A 23,196-nucleotide genomic window follows, 5' to 3' on the forward strand; every position below is an offset into this window, starting at 1 on the left:
ATCTGTTTATGCATAAGTATACAGAGATAGTATTTTGAAGTAAAAAGCAAAGTCTGATAGTAAGATGTATATACGTATATATTTATGTGTGTGTATACTTACCTCAAATGTGTTAAAAATGAATAGAGAATAATTATGACAGAAAAAGCAAATGTACCAGCACCCTAGGATTTAATACTTATTCTATTTGAACACTATATTTAATTCTGAGCTTCTGGGTAACCACCAAAGAGGAAGATATAATTTCTGTTGTCATCATATGATCAGAAGCGGTAAACTATTTCTTTTTTCTGAATTCTGAAATTCATTAGCGTAAGCCAACTTTTCTCAGATTGTAAATATGGAATACTAGTTCTGCAGATATTAACAGATATCTGGAATAAGTTTAGGAAATAATGGGCTAAGTTAAATTAATAGACTTTTCTTTGTCTTTTTTTTAAACTGGAGAAAAAGTTTAATAACTTGGAAAACTGAGTAATTCCTTGTATGTTTTCTTACAACCTTAAATGTTCCTGATTATTTTGCCATGGAAATACTAAAAGTTAATAATAAACTTTGCAAAGTGCTGGCCTAGGTCTTTAAACAACATGATAGATTGTGCCTTCAGTACCATTTTTGCAGGTATCAGAAGGCTTTTTACTTGACCTGTTCTTATGTTGATTTAAATTCTCTTTGAAACACCACCCAAGGTTGACTTCTTCAAGAAGACTAGATTCTACCAGGAGTTGCAGCTTTTGGGAAGCACGTGCAGGAGGGCTTTGGGAGCTGAGTATTGCTGTTGTTGGCCAGTCTGCTGGCTCGGCAGTTGGTCTGAGCCTCTCAGGTGCACTGTCAGTCTAGATGGAGGCTGATTTTCTTTTTCCAAGTGCAGCCTGAGTCTTCACAATCCTCATCTCCTAGGGCTGCCACTCTTTTAATATGTAGCAAGGGCAGGAGTCCTCTACCTCCTCCCCAGGGGCCTGCTGGGACTAATTATTTTGAAAACACTAGTAACAGCATGCTTCCAGTCCAGTCCCCAAATGTCTTCCCCTTTGGTCTGTCTTTCTGCTCTTCAGTCTGTTGTCATGCACTTCTGTTCCCTTATTCAGCCCTCCCTTTCCCTTCTCCTTGAACACGTCTCTGTTTTCTTAGAACACTTGTTTATGGGAAACAAATTGTCTTCTGGTATAATAGCCTCCATGTGTGTTTGCTTCCACATCTTCAATTGAACATTTCTTTTATCCCCTGGCCTTAACTTGATTCACCTCCCATCTTTCAGTTGCTGCTGCTTTTTTTCTCATCTGCCTCATGAGTAGGAGATTAGACAGACTGATCCACGTTCTCTTCCGTTCTCAGTGGTACATCCGGACTATTATTCTTCCACTGTGTCATTTAACAACAAACTAAACAACACAGTGATTCTTCTGTTCCTTTGAAGCTCATGCCTTTCAACTTTCTAATTTATTGCTGTCAAATTTTTCTCATTCTTTGAAGAGTTTGGTGCTTGGATATGGTCTCCATTTTCACCCCAAATCTTGCTGCTATCTGTTTGGTAGTATAGCCTGTCAGTCTGTAATTTCCTAAACTGTGAGTTCATCTGGATTTCATTTTTTTATATGGTGTGCAAAAGTCCTCCATTCTTGATGATCCACTAGTTGGGAGTCAGTGGCAGTAACTTACATCAATACAGCAATAAATGTGTCGATAGTAACTTGATCATTGGAAGGATGACTAATGACCAAAGTCATTTTAATGTATATGAAGTGAAGTGAAATGAAAGACGCTCAGTCGTGTCGGACACTTTGCAACCCCATGGACTGTAGCTTGCCAGGCTCCTCTGTCCATGGAATTTTCTAGGCAAGAATACTGGAGTGGGTAGACATTCGAGTCTCCAGGGGATCTTCCCAAGCCAGGTCTCCCACATTGCAGGTGGATTCTTTACTGTCTGAGCCACCGGGGAATATAAATTCCCCCATATATTGATTGACTAATGAAATGAAATGATTGACTAATGAACATTTTTATGAACTTGTGTTAAAAAATATTTTAATTCGATAGTAATGAATGATAGTTGTCCCTGAAATGGTGGGATCTGGTTTTATCATCATATTAATTCAGAGAAAGGAGTTAGCTGTTCTGCTTATTGTTGTATGGTAGAAGGGACCCTGGATACGTTGAAGTCTGGGCCTTTGATGATCACTTACTTTCTGTTTTCCTACTGCAAAGTGGAGACAGCAGCACCTAATCCGTATAGCTGTTGAGCCAGTAAAATGCAATAATTACATATATGTGTATTTGTGTGTTTTATGAACTTTGATGTCTGAAGTTTAATAAAAATTAGAGAATGCGTCTCTCCTAAGGTGGGTTATAAGATTGCTTTTGAATGTCACATTGTTTTCATAAAAAGTTTTGATTTCTGTATACCCTGTGTTTTTTATAGGAAGCAAAAACTTAAAAAAAACCCAAATTTATTATTTATGGTACTTTAATTTGAATGATGGTGGAGGGGGCACTCTGGTGAACATTATTCCAGGTAGCTATTGCAAGTCTAAGGAAAAACAGTTTAACTGTTATTTCTTATGACCCTATTCTTAAATTATACTGTTAATATTCCTTTCTTAATGTTTCGTTTACAGGTATATGATGTTGATTGATGGCACAAATGAAGTTTTTATGATTGATAGAGATAATTCAGTGTTTCATGTTTCAAATCTGGAATTTCCATTTCGTAAAGATCTCCGTATGCATTTATCAAATACTCTCTTAGATGGGGTAAGTCATATTTTTTTAAAAAATCAAACATTGCTGTTTTTATTTCTTGTGGAAGTAAATGTATATTTTTAATAATTAAACAGGAAATTTAGAATCAGATCCAGTTTTTTAAAAACTTCTTTTTATTGATGTATAGTTGACAGTTAAAAAATTGAATCTGGTTTTTACTAAGATGTTAAATTTCATTTATTTTATTTCCTACACTTACTGTCACTTGATTGTTGTCTTAGATACAGAGTAAGCAAGCAAAATTAAATCTTAATTTTTTTGTTCTTTGTGATTGAAAAAGATTCATTTTATTTTATGGTTTTACTTGTTGATCGAATTTTAATTGTGTGATATGACATATCACGCTTCCCTGGTGGCTCAGTAGTAAAGAATCCATATGCAATGCAAGAGGCACAGTAGACGTGGGTTAGATCCCTGGGTTCGGAAGAGCCACTGGAGGAGGAACTGGCAACCCACTCCATTATTCTAGCTTAGAAAATTCCATGGACAGAGTACCCTGGAAGGCTGTAGTCCATCGAGTCACAAATAGTTGGATGTGACTGAGCATGAGCACAATGACATATCACATTTTCCCTTGGCTGTTTAGCTATATGGACTGATAGTTCTTATTGAAAGAGGATTGTGCCTTTGAAAGCAGCCACTGTACTTTTACATTTGAATTTTGGAAACTGTTAAGAATTTTCCCATTCAGAAAATATATATTTAATAATCATAAAATTACTTGGTTAAAAATATTTTATCTTTCTCCTAGGAGTAGCTTTCTTTTCCCCGATTCTAAAAGTATTAATTCATTGTAAATAAAAATTGAAATAATACAGAACAATACAAAAAAGTTGGTAAAAATCATCTGAATACCCACTACTGGAGTAATTTCTGTTATCATTTTGATAAACATTATTCCAGAGTTTCTTTCCTCTGTGCCAAAACGTTCAGTCTTACACCTGCTTTTGAAGGATTCATGTTCGTATTAGTAATAGTAACTCAAAACAGAGATTCTTAAACAGTATATGTATCAGGATCTCTGGGGGAAGTTGGGAATCCTTCCAGTCCCAGTAAGATTCTGAATACAGGTACCTCTGCCCTGGTTGAAAACGAGTGCTTTGGTCAAATATGTACCCACATGGATAGTTATTACATAATTTTGCATGAAAAGATCTGAATGTGTTTTGTAACTTGTCTTTTGTTTACTTAGCAATATGTTTTGGACCCTTTTCATATAAAAGTCTGAGTAATAGGCCACTGTATATGTAAACACTGTAATTTGGGGTTTTCACACTATCTTGATTATGAAAATGATGGGGGATAATAGTGAAAAAAATATGATAGCCTGTCCTAGACCTAGTGAATTAGACTCTCCCTGGGGTCAAGGTAGTTTTTTTTTTTTTTTTTAATTTATTTTTTAATTGGTGGGAAATTACTTTACAATGCTGTGTTGTATGTAAATTATGCATTTGTCAGCTTCCTCTTCAACTTTTATTTTAACAAGGGTCCAAGTGACTCTAATCAGGCCAGTTTGCAAACAATTCTATAATTAATTCAGCCAGTCTTTTTTTGGTGGACATTTAGATTTTTTGGTAGCTTTTTGTATTAAAACACACACTAGAATGCATATCCTTATACCTTTTTCTTTTCACAATTGTTCAGTTTTATAATTAAGATTCTTAGAAATGAAACTGTAATATGCATTTAAAAATCTTTTGATTACAAGTAATTGAAGTCCATCTTAAAGTAACTGAGGAAACAAGAACTAAATTGGCACAAATAATTAGATTTCAGCTTGATTTGCTTCAGACTGGATCTGGGGACTCAAGTGATATTGGCTAGGCACTGTCTTTCTCTGTTTGCTTTACTTGTCCGTTCTCACTGCATGAAGGTTCTTTCCATGTGGGAGGCAAGTTGCATTGCAATCCAAGCAGAGAGGGAACTTTTTCTCCTAGTATCCATGTATCAGTCCCAGGGAAGATTCCAGAGGGCCTGGCCTGAGTTACGTGTAAATCCAAGGAAGAGTAATGGTGGAGGCCAGGAGCTCATTGGTGGCGGTACCCCTTGGAGTACAAGAGGAGCAGTCCTTCCAGGGAAGGGGCAGTAACAGGCTGTACTGTACTGTGGTGACTATGCTGGATTCGAGAGCATTGCCCATTTTAAACATTGACATGTATGATTACTGCTCTTCTTTCCAGAAAGTTTGAACACATGTACAGTTCTACCAACCATATGTAAAGGATCTGTATACTGGATTTTGAAAATTTAAAATCTTCTAAGTTTAAATGACTCTTTCATTTTAGGGGATAATATAGCACAGTGGTTAAGAGCCCTGACTTTAACTGATGGTACCTGATTGGCTCCATAAGTTATGACATGAGGGCCCTACTATCGTTTACTTGGTTTCCTCATCTGTAATGAAGTTAGGCTAAGTTCTTGGTGCTGCTGTGAAGATTAAGTTGGATGGGTTATAAAGTGCTGATAATAGTGTCTGGCACATAGTGATATTTACCTCTTAATTTATGTGAATTGTTAAGGAGGTTTAACATTTTCTACTTATTACTGTATTTAGTATGATACAAAGTTAGGGTGTTTCTTTTGTGAGTTGCCCATTCAGATCTTTTATACATTTTCCTATTGGATATTCATCTTTTTCTTACTGGTTTACTAGGTGTTTTGTTTATTGGGATATTGCTTTATGACCCATATTTTGAAAAAATGTGTTTTTTAATGTTTTATAATGTTTTCTGTGGCACAAATATAAATTGATGTAGGTAAATTATGAACACCTTGTTTTTTTTTTAAATTTTTTGTTGGAATATAGTTGATTTTAAAGTGCTGTGTCCATTTTAGGTGTCCAGCAAAGTGAATCAGTTATACACACACACACACACACACCCCTACTGTTTTTTTAGATTCTTTTCCCATGTAGATCATTAGAGAGTATTGAGTTCCCTGTGCTATACAGTAGGTTCTTATTAGTTATCTTTTTAATATAGAGTAAACACTTTGGTTTTTAATATTTGGCTTTTGTGCCATTTTAAGAGATATTTTTACTTCAGAATTACTATAATACTCACCTGTCTTTGGACTTCCTGGTGGCTCAGACGTTAAAGCATTTGCCTATAATGTGGGAGACCCCGGGTTCAATCCCTGGGTTGGGAAGATCTCCTGGAGTAGGAAATGGCAACCCACTCCAGTATTCTTGCCTGGAAAATCCCATGGACGGAGGAGCCTGGTAGGCTACAGTCCATGGGGTCACAAAGAGTCGGACACGACGGAGCGACTTCACTCTCTTACTCTCTCTCACCTGTGTGTCCTTCTAATACTTTTATGATTTCATTTGTATATTTAAATACTTGATCTATCCACGTTATATTTTGGTAAAAGGAGTAAGCTAGGGATACAGTTTTATGTTTTTCCCAACATCTAAGCTATTGCCCCAGCATCAGTCAGCTAATCTTATCTTTCCTTTTAAATTACATATGTCATTTTTAAATTATGTATAGGATTTCTGTATATCTTTGTTTCTTGATTCACTTTCCTATTCCGCTAATATTTAGGACTTTCAGTGGTAGTTTTAGGTTGACTTAAATGCTATAACTTTAGCATACAATTTAATGTCTGATAGTGCAAGAATACCAAATATTCTGGCTCTTCTGAAGCTTACCACTTAGATTTTATTCTTTTTTTGGGTGAACAAGGCTATTTGAAAAGGTAGGCTGAACTAGTATGTTACACTCTGTACAGCAAGTCGCAGAGTGATCTCTGGTAGGCTTGGTTCTGCACTATTTATATTTCTCATTGCTCTGTTTGGTTGTGTGGTTTATCTGTCTGCCACACCTTCACTATTTTTCTTTGGAGGGAAAAGGAACTCTACATCTTTCTTATGACTTCCCACAACTTTTAAGTCTCTTTTCTACTGAGATACTACTCAGGGTCTTTAATATTTCTTCACTTTTTTCAACATTGAACCTTTTTCGTGAGGTAGATTAAATTATATCTGACTAATAGTCTCTGGAATTTGTATGAGAATGCTTTCTGTCTTAAGATGAAATTTTCTCCTCTAGTTTGGAGTTGTATTAGCAGGTAGATATTGGAAGACTAGGGAGTAGCTTGTGAATGTTTGTTTAAACTCTCAATGATAGAAATACCCTCATGAAAACCACTTGCATAAAATATGTATTTGTTTGTTTAACAGAGGGAGTACCACTTTCTAAGTGACCTGAATGCTTATTGCCCCCATCTCATGTGCTTTTTAAAAAATTTACCAGTTATATATTGGCTTGTGCTGGCCAGAAGATGTATGGCTGTGATTGGAAAGTGAGATGGTTTGAATTAGTCACTTATGAGGTATAGTTTTAAGTGCTTAGAAGGTTAAGGATGTGACCTAGAGAGAGTGAGAGTTTGAGGTTGTGTGGAAAAGAGCAGTGGATATGAGATCAAAGAAAGTTTTTGATGGGGCCTAATGAGTGATGATAGCAGTCCAGGTTGAGAGGATGACTGGGCCAGGTACTAAAGATTAAGAAAAAAGGAAAGAAAGGCATATAGTTGGTTGAGACTGAGTAGCAAACAGAGACTGAACAAAGAGTAACTATAGTCACAATTACCTATACTGCATACTCTGTGAGGCTACTAGTAAATTTTCATTCCTGTGACAATGTGTGTATTGAAATACTTTACATGCATACGTAAACTTTTTAACATATTTGTATGTGCATGTGCACACACACACCCCTTGTGGCTGACAGAGCCACTGCATAAGATTGGAAATATTGTTCACTGCACATCTCCAGGGTGTGCCATTCTTGTCCTGATTGATGTGACAGGCACCCCTGGAGTTGTGCTGTCCATAATCTGCATCACCAACACCACAGCTGTGGTAATTAGTTCATGGGAACAATAAGAACATTTATTTTGATTTTTGTTACTTTCATTTTATCTAAGTTACATTTTTTTTTAGCATTGTGATTCATAAAATAAAAGAAAGAAAAAGATTCTTAAGTTATAGTGTTTGCCAAAGTTTAGTGTAGTTTTTCATTCCTGTCATGTGCCCTGCCAAAGAGTGCAGGCAGTGCTTACAAGGTTGAGGAGAAGGCCTCACCTTGGAGACAATGTACCTTTGGGGAGGGATGGAGAATGATAGGTGATATTCTCGGTAATCTGAAGATGGGTATTTAAAACAAGTTCTAGGGTGGTTTAGAGGAGAAATGAATCATATCTAATTAGTAACTAAAGATGGTTATAAAGGATTTGGCATTAGATTATGGGAGGATTTCTATAGAAAGAGATTTTGGTTGGACATGAGCCAAGGGTATTCCAGGTAGAAATAATGCTTAAAATTTAGATGTTTAACCCTGTGCAGATTTAACTTAGCAATACTGTTTATTTTCACCCCAAACTTGGATAACTGAGAGCAACATAATAGACTCTTATGAGATTTAAAAATAGCAATATGATTCATGAAGTCAGTTTACTTGGATCAGAATTATAGCTACCATATCTGTTTTTCCACTTAGTTAATTAAAACAATCCTCTTTAGTTTTCTGTTTCTTCTACATTTTCATTTGCAAATTGTTTTTGTAAAATTCCAAATCCAAGAATAACTCAAACTACGTAATTGTCTGGCTGTCAGATATGAGTGTTGAGGCTTTTGTTTTGCTCTCTAAATTATGTTCTTTGACCTACAAAATGTGGAAAATTGGAGTTTAGAAATATGGCATTAATTCACTTGAAACAAATCAGTAAAATTCAATCAATTTTATACTGAGAATACAGGAGAATATAACAGTTAATCATTAAAGTTAATAACAAAATTCTTGGGAAAATGACATATCTTTTCATCTGTTAATTTTTTATAAAAGTATATGCATACTTGTTAAAACTTTAGAAAGTCTGTATGTTATAAAATAGAAGAAAACTCAGCTATCGAGATTAAGTTTTAACCTTTTGATGTATTTCCTTTTAGTCATTTTTTTTTTTTTTTTAAATGTATGTACTTTATTTTTGGCTGCACTGGGTCTTTGTTGCTTGTTTGGGCTTCCTCTAGTTGTGGTGCTTGGGCCTCTCATTGTGGTGGCTTCTCTTGTGGCTCTTAAGCTCTAGGGTGCTCGGGCTGAGTAGCTGTGGCCCCACAGCATGTGGGATCTTCCCAGAGCAAGGATTGAACCCAGATCCCCTGCAATTGCAGGTGGTTTCTCAACCACTGGACCACCAGGGAAGTCCCCTTTTAGTCATTTTGTTATGGCTGTATTTATAGAATGTGTATAATCAACACGTATATAGCTCACATTTAATATAGGCTGTATGCCAGAGGTTCTTTCCTTTTCCTTTCATCTTAAGAACTGATTTTTGGATTTCTTTTTCAAATTTAACTTTATTAAGAAAGTTGACACGCAAATTCGTGAAGCGTTCCATATTTTTACTAAGAAGCCTTTTGATGAAAGTGAAAGAGGAGAGTGAAAAAGTTGGCTTAAAGCTCAACATTCAGAAAACTAAGATCATGGCATCTGGTCCCATCACTTCATGGGAAATAGATGGGGAAACAGTGGAAACAGTGTCAGACTTTATTTTTTTGGGCTCCAAAATCACTGCAGATGGTGATTGCAGCCATGAAATTAAAAGACACTTAATCCTTGGAAGGAGGGTTATGGCCAACCTAGATAGCATATTAAAAAGCAGAGACATTACTTTGCCAACAAAGGTCCTTCTAGTCAAGGCTATGGTTTTTCCAATGGTCATGTATGGATGTGAGAGTTGGTCGGTGAAGAAAGCTGAGTGCTGAAGAATTGATGCTTTTGAACTGTGGTGTTGGAGAAGACTCTTGAGAGTCCCTTGAACTGCAAGGAGATCCAACCAGTCCATCCTAAAGGAGATCAGTCCTGGTGTTCATTGGAAAGACTAATGTTGAAGCTGAAACTCCAATACTTTGGCCACCTCATGGGAAGAGTTGACTCATTGGAAAAGACCCTGATGCTGGGAAGGATTGGGGGCAGGAGGAGAAGGGGACGACAGAGGATGAGATGGCTGGATGACATCACCGAATTGATAGACGTGGGTTTGGGTGGACTCAGGGAGTTGGTGATTGACAGAGAGGCCTGGTGATTGACAGAGAGGCCTGGCCTGCTGCGATTCATGGGATCGCAAAGAGTCAGACACTACTGAGTGACTGAACTGAACTGAAGAAAGTTGAAATATAATTCACCATTCTAAAAGTGTATAAGTTAATGGTTTTTTGTATTTGTAAGATTGTGTGACCACTTTGTTGTTGTTGTTTAGTCACTAAGTTGTATATGACTCTTTGTTCTTTGTGACCCCATGCACTGTAGCCTGCCAGGCTCCTCTGTCCATGGTATTCTTCAGACAAGAATACTGGAGGGAGTTGCAATTTCCTTCTTCAGGGAATCTTCCCAACCCAGGGATACAACCTGTGTCTCCTGCTTTGGCAGGTGGCTTCTTCACTGCTGAGCCACTAGGGAAGCCCTGTGCAACCACTGCTGCTAATTCCAGGACATTTTGTCACCTAGATGTACTATGGTAATTAGAAACAAGTGGGCCTTATCTAAAAGCATTTCAAAGAATGGGTTATCTTTGAGATAAGCTTTGAAGGCCCCAAGTTTTCCACAGTTATTTCCTCTTATTAAAACTCTCAGTGGTTCTTCAAAGTACTCAACTTAATATTCCGTATATCTGGGCCATGCCAAGTCTTTAGCATCATCTTTGACTGTGAGCCGTTGAAACCGTAAGTCCCACCTATTACTGAACTTTAGACTGTTTACCCCTTTTTTCATTCTTAGGTTGTTTCATGCAGGAGGGTAAATCTAGGCCCTGTTTCTAAAATTTGATCATAAGAGAAAATCTATTTTCCCTTCTTCACTAGATTTTATTTATTTATTTTAAATTTTTATTTATAAGTGTGATTAAAAAGGATCCAGTTCAGTCATGGTAACTGCACTGTGGTGCAGCAGATCTCCAGACCTTTTTTATCCTGTAAAGGTCAAACTGTCTACCAGTTAAACAGCTTCTCGTTATCCCCAGCCTATGGCAGTCACCATTCTACTTGCTATGAATTTAAATCCTTTAGATACCTTATATAAGTGAAATCATGTGTTATTTGTCTTACTGTTACTGGCTTATTTCACTTAACATAATGTCCTCAAGGTTTATGCATGTTGTAGCATGTGATATATTTCCTTTTCAAGGCAGAATAATATCCCACAATCTGTCCATGCCACATTTATTTATTCATTCATCTGTTGAACATTTGGGTCCCTTCTCTTAGCTGTTGGAATAATGCTGATATATACAATGGGTGTATAAATATCTCTTCAAGATATTGTTTTTAATTCTTTTGGATGTATATCCACAAGTGGGATTGCTGGGTCCTGTTGTAGTTCTAATTTTAATTTTTTGAGAGAACTGCTGTACTTCTTTTGTACTGGTTGCTCCATTTTACAATTCCACTACCAGCGCAGTTCAGCTTTCTTAACTAAGTTTTAGACTTAAATTTTTTTTATGTTTACTCACTTTTCTCTTCCCTAGGGCAATAAGTGACAGCTGTAGGGATGGGGGACATTGTGATGAAGAAGTTATTGGGAGGAATGCAACCTAGGTATTGGGTTTTTGTTAGAATCCCTGGGTTCTATTCTCTTTTAAAAACTGTGGGTGAAAGTTTTCTTCAGCTAGTTGGGAGCCCTAGTTTATTCTAGTAACTCTCAGATTGTTTCTTCAGCATGGAGTCCTGTAGCCTTTATTTCAGGCACAGTGTTCTGCTATTTCAATTATTCTTCAGTCTAAAGAGGAGAAAAAGACAAGAATAACCACTGAGTTTGCTTCTCTATATTTGTGTGTAATAGTGACAGTTATCAAGAATTTGTCATTTACGAAGAGGGCTTTTGGGGGTTTAGTGAGCTTCAGGTTGAATCCTGCTGTGCCTTTTTGTTTTACCAGAATTTTGGTAGTTTCCATGGCTGTCATGTTTTTAAAGTTTACTGGTTTGGTTATTCCTTTTTACTTGTTTTGTTTGCTGATAACAAACTTTCTTTTTTGTTATTTTTAATGTTTGAAGAATATACATATTTACTCATTTCATCAGGTAATTTGAGAGGGAAGTTCTATGATGTCTGTTCTCTAAATCTGTAAGTCTGCTTAACTTCCATCCACCCATTTTTTTTTTTTTTTGTAAACAGACTGTTGTCACTTTATTATGTGGAATGATGGATTCTAGAAAGTAAAGTTACATACAATTAAATGTACAGTTAATACACAAGTATAGATTTTAAATATAAGCGTATAGTTTAACAGTTTAAAACAAAAATAATCAAAGATCAATTGAAAAATGAAAAAAATAATCAAAGGTCTTTTCCTAAATTATCTATGCATACCAACCATTTTTACATAATGTTATTTTTCATTTTAAGTCAGCTTCTAATATTTGAACTTTAATATAGTTAAGTTTTCTTCATAAATAGCTCCACATAATTGATTAAAGAAAATCTGTTAACAAGTATTTAAATAAAAAAGGACATTTTGGGATATGCTTTTTTTTTTTTTTTTAATAAATTTATTTATTTTAGTTGGGGGCTAATTACTTTACAATATTGTAATAGTTTTTGCCATACATTGACATGAATCAGCCATGGGTTTACATGTGTTCCCCTTCCTGGACCCCCCACCCACCTCCCTCCCCATCCCATCCCTCTGGGTCATCCCATTGCCCCGGCCCTGAGCCCTTGTCTCATGCATCGAACAAGGAATGGTGTTCTGTTTCACATATGATAATATACATGTTTCAATGCTATTCTCCCAGAACGTCCCACCCTCACCTTCTCCCTCAGAGTCCATAAAATTGTTCTATGCATCTGTGTCTCTTATTCTGTCTCGCATATACGGTTATCATTACCATCTTTCAAATTCCATATATATGCATTAGTATACTGTATTGTTGTTTTTCTTTCTGGCTTACTTCACTCTGTATAATGGGCTCCAGTTTCATCCATCTCAGTAGAACTGATTCAAATGTATTTTTTTAATGGCTGAGTAATATTCCATTGTGTATATGTACCACAGCTTCCTTATCCATTCGTCTGCTGATGGACATCTAGGTTGCTTCCATCCACCCATTTTTGAAAAGATTAATTGAAACCTGTTATTGGTACTACCTTGTTGGCTCATAAAATTCTCAGATACTTAAATAAAAATATTTCAGTAAGCAGTTTAAAGTAAGAGAAGTGATTCATGTCATGTTACATTCAAGATGATAACCATAAATAAATGTCAGTAGTGCAGCAAGCAAAATTTGAGAAAGAAACCAGTTGGTAATACTTCCTTAAATATATCTGTCCTAAATCAATGTATTCTTTGTAATTTTAAATGGTTTTGTGTGAATATTTCATCATGAAATTAGATAACAAATAGCTTGCTTACTTTCCTAGGAAGAATATGAGGGAAGAAAAAGAATTTTAGGTTAAAACCTAGTATTAAGAAATAAAATTAAAAAAATTTTACTTTTATACCTATAATTACCCTTTAGTGTCCTTTATCTCTTTTCTGTCAGTGTGTGGAATTTAACTTCTTTTCACTTAATGGAGTATGATATCATATTCTCTTGCACTTCTCCTTTGATCATAGTAGAGGGATATGGAACCAAGAAAGACTGTATGGGTCACATGAAGATTTTATCTATAATAAGGGTACGATTTATTACCTATAGGTTTTATGATTAAAGTAACTGGCATATGACACAACGTAAAACAATAATGATTTAACAAAGTTAACTTTTTAAATGTTCCTGATATTTGGAATTTAAAATTTGTAGTCTCTTTTTCCTAATAGTTGATTAGTAATCCAAACACCATGAAATGTAGCATAGTAATTCACATATAAAAAATATAATGAAATATTGTCATGATTTTATTGCAACACAGAATATATTCATGATGGGGCTTTTTGAGGTGCTGACAGTCTATAGATTTGATTTGCATATAAGTGTATACACTTTGAAATTTCATCAAGTGGTGTATTTATGCTTTATGTACTAGTTTGTATGACTGTTATATTTTAATCAAACTAAAGAAATTGCTATTAAAATATGAATAAACTTACCTTTTTTTTCTCTTTCAAGGAAATGATTATTGACAGAGTTAATGGACAGGCTGTTCCTAGATACTTGATATATGACATAATTAAATTCAATGTAAGTACTTTCTGTAACTTATAAAATAAAAATTGTCACTGAGATAATTGGTTTTTAACAAAAAGGATTATTACCTTAGAGATAGTAAGAAAGAAAAATGATGACTCTTATCAAGTTACTCATTTGATACCTTGTTAATACTTTTATATCTCCTTTTCTAACTGTTTATTACCTAACATTTTGTACATTTCTTGTCTTTGGATTCTTTAGGAACTTCAAGTGAATTTAATTGTGATAAAATAAGACACTATTTTGTAAGATAGAAAACTGTCAATTTTAGCTATCTTGTACTGGATTTAAAAAAGTCTTCAAATTTTATTACTGTCTATCACTTAAAAAAAGAGAGAAACTGACTATGAGTGTTGATTGTATAATATGGAGGCAGAAAGATGCAGTAAGAAAACAAAATGTAAAACTACCTTTTGTAAATAAATAAAAAAGTAGGAACTATATTCTCTACCTGTTTCCTACAATTTTAGACTTACCTATAATCTGTTTGCCTGTTAATATTGAATTATGGTATAATGACTAAATTATTTAGGCAGTACAAGATGACTTCTATAAATGCAAGAAGTTCTTTCAATAGTGTATATCCATGAAAAGGTATAATTGTTCCTCTAGACATGTTATTCAAATTGCATAATCACTTAGTATTCAGACCAGGCTGAAAGCAATTAAGACTTTGAGGATAAAAAGTATTAAGTTTTAAGGCTTTGAAGATTTGTAACGAAATTTTTAAAAAGTTCTGGTTTGGGGGATATACATTTTAAATTGCAGTATTAAGATTCAGGATTGCATTAATCCAGATTACTTTTTCTCAGAAATTTTCAATTACATATCTCATTTTTTGTTAAATTTCTATTTCAAACAGAGTTTTAAATTTGAGAAACTGAAGGTCAGAAACCAAATTTTAGTTTTGTTCTTTTTGGGACTACTATATTTCTCAAGAGTAATGCATCCCAGGATTGAATTATTCTCGTCACCAATCTTGGATAATGTTCAGTGGCCCATAATGAGATGTAAAGAGTGGGGATGGCCATGTTTCTTTGTGATTGGGGGCACACTGTCTCCTTTGCCTCTTGATAATGAGCTCTGCTTTAATATTATTCAGTGTAGGGTCACTTATTTGCCTGGGAGCTTTGTCTGAGACAACAGCCTTCTAATTCTTTAAAAAAAAAAAAAATGAATTTTAGAGCACACAAAAATATGGTGAATAATAGGAGGAATACTCATATACTGACCTCCCAGTTTGTTGAAGTTTAACATTGTCAGTTTTACTCCATTTTCTTTTTAATAGGGAATAAATCATTACAGATTTAGTAGAAGTTTCTTATGCAAACCTCTCTCATTCCATTCATGACCACCCCTTATCCAGAAGCAGCTTCTACCCTGAAGTTGCTATTTATTATTCCCATGAATGTTTTTAATACCTTTACTCACTCTAATTAATTAGTATTTTATTACATTGTATGAATAAACAGCGTTCATCTTTTTCCCCTCTTTGATGGTCATTTGGGTTTCCATACTTTGCTGTTATGCTGGTGTTGCATGGAACAGTTTTGTATACCTTTTATTGTGCACATGTGTCCAAGCTTCTCTAAGACAGTTCTCGTTCTTGGGATATGATCACCTGTGCTGTGCTTAGTTGCTCAGAAGTGTCTCTTTGCAACCCCATGAACTGTAGCTTGCCAAACTTCTCTTCTCTGTCCATGGGATTTTACAGGCAAGAATACTGGAGTGAGTTGCCATGCCCTCTTCCAGGGAATCTTCCCAACCCAGGGATTGAATCCAGGTCTTCCACATACAGGTCAAAGAATCCAGGTGGATTTTTTATCGTCTGAGTCACCAGGGAAGCCATGATCACCTGGGAAGCGTTTAAAAAAATGCAGTCCCTCATCCCTACTTCAGGGAGATTCTGATTGCATTAGTGACTACAGCTTTTTTGTTGTGCTGATAAATTCCCCTCAGAAGTAGTTGTACCACTTTACCACAGTTGATATTTTCCGACTAAGATTTTTGGCAACTGGATAGTTTTGTTTTCCCCTGGTTACTAAAGAAGTTAACCATATTTCTTTTTTTTTAATTTTCAATTTTTTTTTTTTTTTTTTACTTATTTGTTTATTTGTTCTGGGCTGCCCTAGGTCTTCATTGCTGGGTGCAGGCTTTCTCTAGCTGCAGTAGAGCAGGATACTGTCTAGTTGTGGTGCTCGGACTTCTCATTGCAATGATTTCTTTTGTTGCAGAGTACGGAGTGTAGAGTGTTGTGGGCTTCAGTAGTTGTGGCTCACGGTCTCTAGAGTGCTGGCTCAGTAGTTGTGGTGCAAAGGCTTAGTTGCCCTGCAACGTGGGGGATCTTCCGAGAGATTGAACCCACATTCCTGAGCTTCCCTGGTGAGTGGTTCAGACAGTAAAGAATCTATCTGTCTGCAATGCAGGAGACCCTGCTCTGATCTCTGGGTCAGGAAGATCCTTTGGAGAAGGAAATGGCAACCCACTCCAGTGTTCTTGCCTGGAGAATTCCATGAACAGAGGAGCCTGGTTGGGCTACAGTCCATGGGGTCGCAAAAGAGTCGACCACAGTTGAGTGACTAACACTTGCCCCTGCTTTGGCAGGTGGGTTCCCAAGCACTGGACTACTAGTGAAGTTTGAAATTGAGCATATTTCATGTTTATTTTTACTTGCTTGAATTTTTCTTTTGTGATTTAATTGCAAGTTCAAATCTTCTAATAGTTATGGATTCTTCCTGGATTCTAATCCATTCTTAGTTGTGGCAAACAGTATGTTTTCCAAATTAATATCACAGAATTTTTCTCATTTTAGTGAAATCAAAGTCACCGGATCTCAAAGTTTGTGCTTTTGTGTCTTGTTTAGGAAATTCATCCATATTTTGCTGTAAAAATGATGAATTCATGGTTTTCATCTCTAGGTTTATAATCATTCATTCATTAAGTATTTATTGAGTGCCTGTTACTATTTTTCATTGATTTTAATGTCACATTTTTCACTCTGATAATAAGATATAATTGAAAGCATCATATGGTTAATTCTTAAATATACCACCGAGCTTTCATTGATGGTTTCATTTAGGGCTTCCTGGTGGCTCAACTGGTAAAGAATCTGCCTGCAATGCAGGAGACCTGGGGTTGATCCCTGGGTTGGGAAGATCCCCTGGAGAAGGGAACAGCTACCCACTCTAGTATTGTGGCCTGGAGAATTCTTGGGGTCACAAAGAGGCAGACACAACTGAGCAACTTTCACTTTCACTGATGATTAACCACTTTGTTTATTTTGATTTATCAAATCAAGGTCACTATGAGAAAAACTTGTTTGAGACAGTAGTTTAAAACTTTTTAATCCCTTAGTTTACTATTTTGTCCAGCAATAATCTCATTGATAATTTTTCATATGTCAAGTATTATTCTAGGTATCAGGAATACACAGAAGACTAGGACATGATTTCTTGCCTCCAGGGAATTTATGATTTAGTGTCAGTCAGTTCAGTCACTCAGTTGTGTCCAACTCTCTGTGACCCCATGAACCGCAGCACGCCAGGCCTCCCTGTCCATCACCAACTCCCGGAGTTTACCCAAACTCATGTCCATTGAGTCGGTGATGCCATTTAACCATCTCATCCTCTGTCTCCCCTTCTCCTCCTGCCTTCAATCTTTCCCAACATCAGGTTCTTTTCAAATGAGTCAGCTCTTCGCATCAGGTGGCCAAAATACTGGAGTTTCAGCTTTAACATCAGTCCTTCCAGTGAACACCCAGGACCGATTTCCCTCAGGATGGACTGGTTGGATCTCCTTGCAGTCCAAGGGATTCTCAAGAGTCTTCTCCAACACTACAGTTCAAAAGCATCAATTCTTTTGCACTCAGCCCTGTTTACAGTCCAACTCTCACATTCATACATGACCACTGGTCATGATTTAGTGTACTGACCTCCAAAAAAGGCTACTTCCTCAACAGTTCATTGGGAATTGAAGAAAGATTTATTCTTAATCTATTATTCAATTTTTGTCTGTTTTATAATATACAGTTGTGTATATATGCAACTTATTAGAGATTAATATGCATATATTATACACAGTTGTTAGGATATGTGTTTAGATTGAATGCAAAATTAAAAGAAACTTGAAGTGCACTTACGAATGGGGATGTAAATTAAAGAAATGATTATAAAAGTATTATAATATCAAAGATATTAGAAATAGGGAAGTATATGGGAGATATATGAGAGGTAGCAGAGAGGTGAGAATAATCCAGGTTACCGTGGGTATAGTTGAGTCATTTGAAGTGTGCAGTTGTAGACAGAGAAAGTGACACATTAATTTTGAAGGAGTGAGCCTAAGAGGTCGGGACATTTGCGTACTTGATGTGTGGTGAGATGTGGGATGTAGCAGGAAATGAGAATGGATTGATGGGTCGGGGGCCAGATTACTTGAATAAGACATTTTAGCTCAGTTCTGTATAAAATAGGATACTACTGGAGGGTTTTAGTTATGTTAATGATACGATCATACTTTAATTGTTTTGAAAGATAGCTCCACTGGCAGTGTGGGTAGTGTTTTGATGTATGAAAGAACTCAAAACAGAAGACTATTGAGAAGTCAATAGTTATTGAGTGCTTCCTGTAGTCTATTCTCCATAATTCAACACATATCTATCAGGAACTTCCTTTATGACAGGTAGCACAGATTTGAAGGTGAACTTACTTTCTATCTATAATTTTTAGACTTCTTATTTTATTTCTTAAAAAGAAGCCTTGCTTGTTTCACTGTAATTTGTAGGGGTCTGAACTCATCTAATGAATGAACCTGACATTTTAGGTATTTTAACCTTGTTGATGACATAGGTGACATGGAAAAGATTGCAGATGGACTACATGGTTATTTACTAACTACCATTTCCTCAATAAACATCTGTTACAAACAGCTGTATGCCTTTATATAAAGGGAATATATTCTACCTCATATCTAGCTCTCATTCACTTTGTTTTGCTCCATATTTTTTGCCGAATATCAAAATTGTCATCCTTCCAAAGTAGAGAAAAAGTCATCCTTGAGGTGTATTTAATGTTCACAGCTTAAACAAGTGTTGCCACCTCTTTGTAAACAGTAGGCTGGGTAAATGTTAGGTTGAGTAATATAGATTAGAGAAGAGGAAGAAGGCAGAAAAGATAGGCAAAATGCTGGGAAGGGTATCTAATTGTGAAGTAAAGAAGAGAGTACTTGGTATCCCGTTGAGGTGATGCTGCTTATCTGGACCATTACTGTCACCCAAGTGAAGTGTTATAGCTATATTTGTATATCCAGTTAGGAGAGGGCAGGCCCCTACCCTCAACTCATGCAAAAGCATTGCATGTACTTTTTATTTCATCATTCAAGCTATGTATATATATCATATACATACGCCTCTGGCTGCGTGCATGCTCAGTCATGTCCAGCTTTTTGCAACCCCATGGACTGTGGCCCATCCTTTGTCCATGGAACTTTCCAGGCAAGAATGCTGGAGTGGGTTGCCATTTCCTCCTCCAGGGAATCTTCCTGATCCGGGAATCAAACCCATGTCTTCTGTGTCTCCTGCATTGGCAGGTGGATTCTTTACTACTGTGCCACCTGGGAACCCCATCATATATGTATACCATGATATATATACTGTGTATATACATATGGAGGAGCAGATTACTTTCTTTTTTGAATATATTTTATAAACTTTGTTCTTTATTAGTTTTCAGAGTTGGTAATGTATTTCTTTAATAAATATCTTCTACTTCTTGATGGCTGTAAGGTGTTAGCATTTTAAACAACAAAATGATGATTTTTTTTTTTTGCTTATTTTGGTCTGTTGTTTACATACACTTTCCTACCTACTTGGATTTTAGTTTTTATGCAGGTTTTGCTAGTTCATATAAATAATAAAAGTGATTAGTGAGTATATTATATATACTTTAATTCAGATGTGAAAGCTTTGGATCTAAAATTTGTATTTGGGGAGATTTATATCATTTTCCTATACTCTTTTATATATTTATAATTTAAATAATTTTGTATATGTGTATTTGCATGTTTAGGTATGCTTCTATCATTAGTCTAATTATCAGCGCTGGCATGTACGGTGGTGCAGGCTGTGCACTGGGCAACTCCAAAGGATGCTGTTTATATAGACTGCTATGTATAGTGTGACAGCCTAAATAACTATGCTGATACAATAGTTTTTAGTGTTGAAATTTAAATAATTGTCTGGTTTAATTCAGGCACAGCCGGTTGGAGATTGTGATTTTAATATCCGTCTGCAGTGTATAGAAAGAGAAATAATAAATCCTCGACATGAAAAAATGAAGACAGGGCTCATTGACAAAACACAAGAACCATTCAGTGTGAGAAATAAGCCATTTTTTGACATCTATGCTTCAAGAAAGGTAAATTTTTCTAATTAGTACTTATAGTGTATCAAAATTTAACTTGTGAAAGGAATATGAATGACACTTAGAGGCCCTCGTCTTGATTTTTCCAGAAGTTACTTGAATATAGCACTGTTTTGGACAGACATGTAAAATTCTCAAGTCTGCACATTCACAAGATTCTTTTTTTTTTTTTAATTTAAGTATAGTTGATTTACAATGTTGTGTTAATTTCGGGTGTACTGCAAATTAATTCAGTTACATATATATGTATATATATTCTTTTTCATTATAGGTTATTATATGATGTTGAATATAGTTCTTTGTGCTGTACAGTAGGTCCTTGTTGTTTATCTACTTTATCTTGGTAAGATTTTAGTGATGGAAACTTAAGTTGTTTCTTGTTTCTCATAATAGTATTTGATTCATGGTTGTTGGTGTATGTTTTTTAAAAAGCTGTGAAGAGTATAGAATTATATAAAGTGAAAATCACCTGTTAGACCTTCTGAAGGTCAACAGTGTTTAGTGTGTAGTCTTATTTAAAAAACTGATTTACATGTGGATATATATATACACACACGGAGAGTTTTCTTTTGCTATTGCTTTTTTGTTGTTTTGACACTGAAAATGCATCATAACTAAATATTCTGGAACTTATTTCACTTAACAGTACTTGGAAATACTCACTTGGAAATATTTCTGTGTCATGCAAAGAGATTTGTAACTGCTGCATAGTATTTGACAGTAAAGATGCACCATGGAATTATTATGTTTCAGAAGAGGGGTGGTTAAGATAGAAGAATACAGGAAATAAAGCAACATGAGCAATTACATGTTTTAAATTTTTTTCTGGTATAATCTCACATGTTGGATGATGTAAGTTTGTGTTGTATTTGAACTGCTTCTGCTCAAGTCTGCTCAATTTGGTATTAGCCCTTGGATATAATAGTAACAATAACCTTACCACTGTTGAATGCCTATCTTTTTTTCTCAACAGATACAAACTTACCATTCCACTTTCACATTTTGCATAATGCCTGCTTGGCATGGTCCCGTTGGTTGACTTCTGCTGCCACAGCCTTCCTACAGTTCACTGCTTGCCTTTTCTGTCTGTTTTGGCTGCAGGAATGGGGTGCCTATAAGAGCCATACACTTCTGTGCCCTGCCCAGTTGGTAGGGTAAGGATAATGTTAACATTTAGAGAAGGTCACACCCTTCATGGAAATCTGCTAACTGGAGCTATGTACCCTTATAGAAATATTTTCTAAATTATTAATACAGCATAAAAGTTGAGCAGAAGCCAGATTCTTTTAGTTTGCATTCATTTTTTTAAAAGACCATTTTGACAGCTTGTGCTGTCATAATTCAAAGTTTAGTGTTTAAGAAAATGTGTCTTAGTGTAGTTTTATTAGTCAGAATCAGTGCTGCTTAGAAATGCTTAGAAAATTGTTCTTCAGGGATCTTAAGCAGTTATGTTGAACAACTTCTCATGTAGTTTTTCACTAGAAAAACATGAGGCTCTTATTTTCCTTTGTACTTATGAAATCCTGCTTTGAAATTATCGTAGGAAATTTTTTTAAAGCAGTTCTAATATTTGGCATTTTAAATATAAGTCCCCTTCCCTTCCGTTTTTAGTTATTACTGTTATTTTTTGTTCTCAGTTTCTATTACCAAAGTGTAGGGTTGTGGAATACAGAGGGAAAGCACGTTTTATAGCAGAGTAGGTCTAAAGCAGGCTGTGGTAACACCAGTTATAGAGTAGTAGCTACAGTTGACAGGTTATTGCTCTGGAGATTCTCATTATTTTTATCTTTGTTAATGGAAATTATAAAGTAGTGATATTATGAATGATGCGGCATTCAATTTATCTTGAGTCTCCTTTGTGCCAGTTTTGATACATAGAGATCTCCTTCAGTCTTTTTTTTAATAGATGCACAGATTCCCATCTTATCATTATACCATACTTTACTTAACTAATCCATAGTCATAGACATTAGGGTTATTTTTAGCCTGTTGATAGGTTTTTGTTCATTTTGCATATGGATATCCAGTTGTTCCTGCAGCAGGGAAATATGTATCATTTTTATGAGGAAGGCTAGGTTTTAGATAGTTTTAAACAGAATTTATAATTCTGAAAAATGCGTACTTTTGGGTAGAAAGTAGTAGAATTTTATTTCTGTCATAAAATCTTGAACATAATTGTGATTTTAGAATTTCATTAACACAAGCTCTATAAACAGCCTCTTCATTTTGTCTAATTTGATCCGTCAAACTAGTGAAGGGATAATGAATTGTTCAATTTTTAACTTAATATACATGCATAGATGTTAGAATGCAGCATCCTAAATAGTATTAATAAGTAGCAGTTTCTTAAATTACAATTTTATTTGCATTTCCAGTTTGAAGGCCAGCTAAAAAAGAATTCTATGAATAGGTTAAATATGGTTAACAAAATTTTTAAAGTCAAACAATAGATAGTTTCTATTTATCATCTTAGAAGAGTAACCATTGCTATCAGCGTTTCTTGTATCCATCAGAATTTCTTTATACAAGCAAGTACATTTATTTATATTCTTACCACCCTTACCCAGGAGGTGATTCTTAACTTCCTTTCCTATACTTTGCCTTTTTTTTAACTTAAAAATTTATCTTGAGTCTCCTTTGTGCCAGTTTTGGGACATAGAGATCTCCTCCAATCTTTTTTTTATAGATGCACAGATTTCCATCTTATCATTATACCATACTTTACTTAACTAATCCATAGTCATAGACATTAGAATTATTTTTAGCCTGTTGATAGGTTTTGTTTGTTTTGCATTTGGATATCCAGTTGTTCCTGCACCAAGTATTGATGAGATG

At 35.4% G+C, this 23,196-nt stretch overlaps 1 protein-coding gene across 5 annotated transcripts in view; it reads left to right on the forward strand.

The window, feature by feature from the left end:
• Positions 1-23,196, forward strand: part of RNGTT (RNA guanylyltransferase and 5'-phosphatase) — a 203,431-nt gene that overhangs the window by 62,386 nt on the left and 117,849 nt on the right. For all 5 annotated transcript variants that reach the window (XR_014064965.1, XM_081528556.1, XM_081528557.1 and 2 more), the window contains 3 exons: positions 2,616-2,751; positions 13,865-13,936; positions 20,191-20,355. Coding sequence is in view for 4 of the 5 variants with exons in the window: in XM_081528556.1 (XP_081384682.1) it covers positions 2,616-2,751; positions 13,865-13,936; positions 20,191-20,355 (373 nt within the window). In the remaining variant the exon portion in view is untranslated. The remainder of the gene's footprint in view (positions 1-2,615; positions 2,752-13,864; positions 13,937-20,190; positions 20,356-23,196) is intronic.

The sequence above is a fragment of the Giraffa tippelskirchi genome, chromosome 9 (genome assembly GCF_054371585.1).
Source record: "Giraffa tippelskirchi isolate mGirTip1 chromosome 9, T2T-mGirTip1v1.2.pri, whole genome shotgun sequence".
In the NCBI taxonomy this organism is placed as follows: domain Eukaryota; kingdom Metazoa; phylum Chordata; class Mammalia; order Artiodactyla; family Giraffidae; genus Giraffa; species Giraffa tippelskirchi.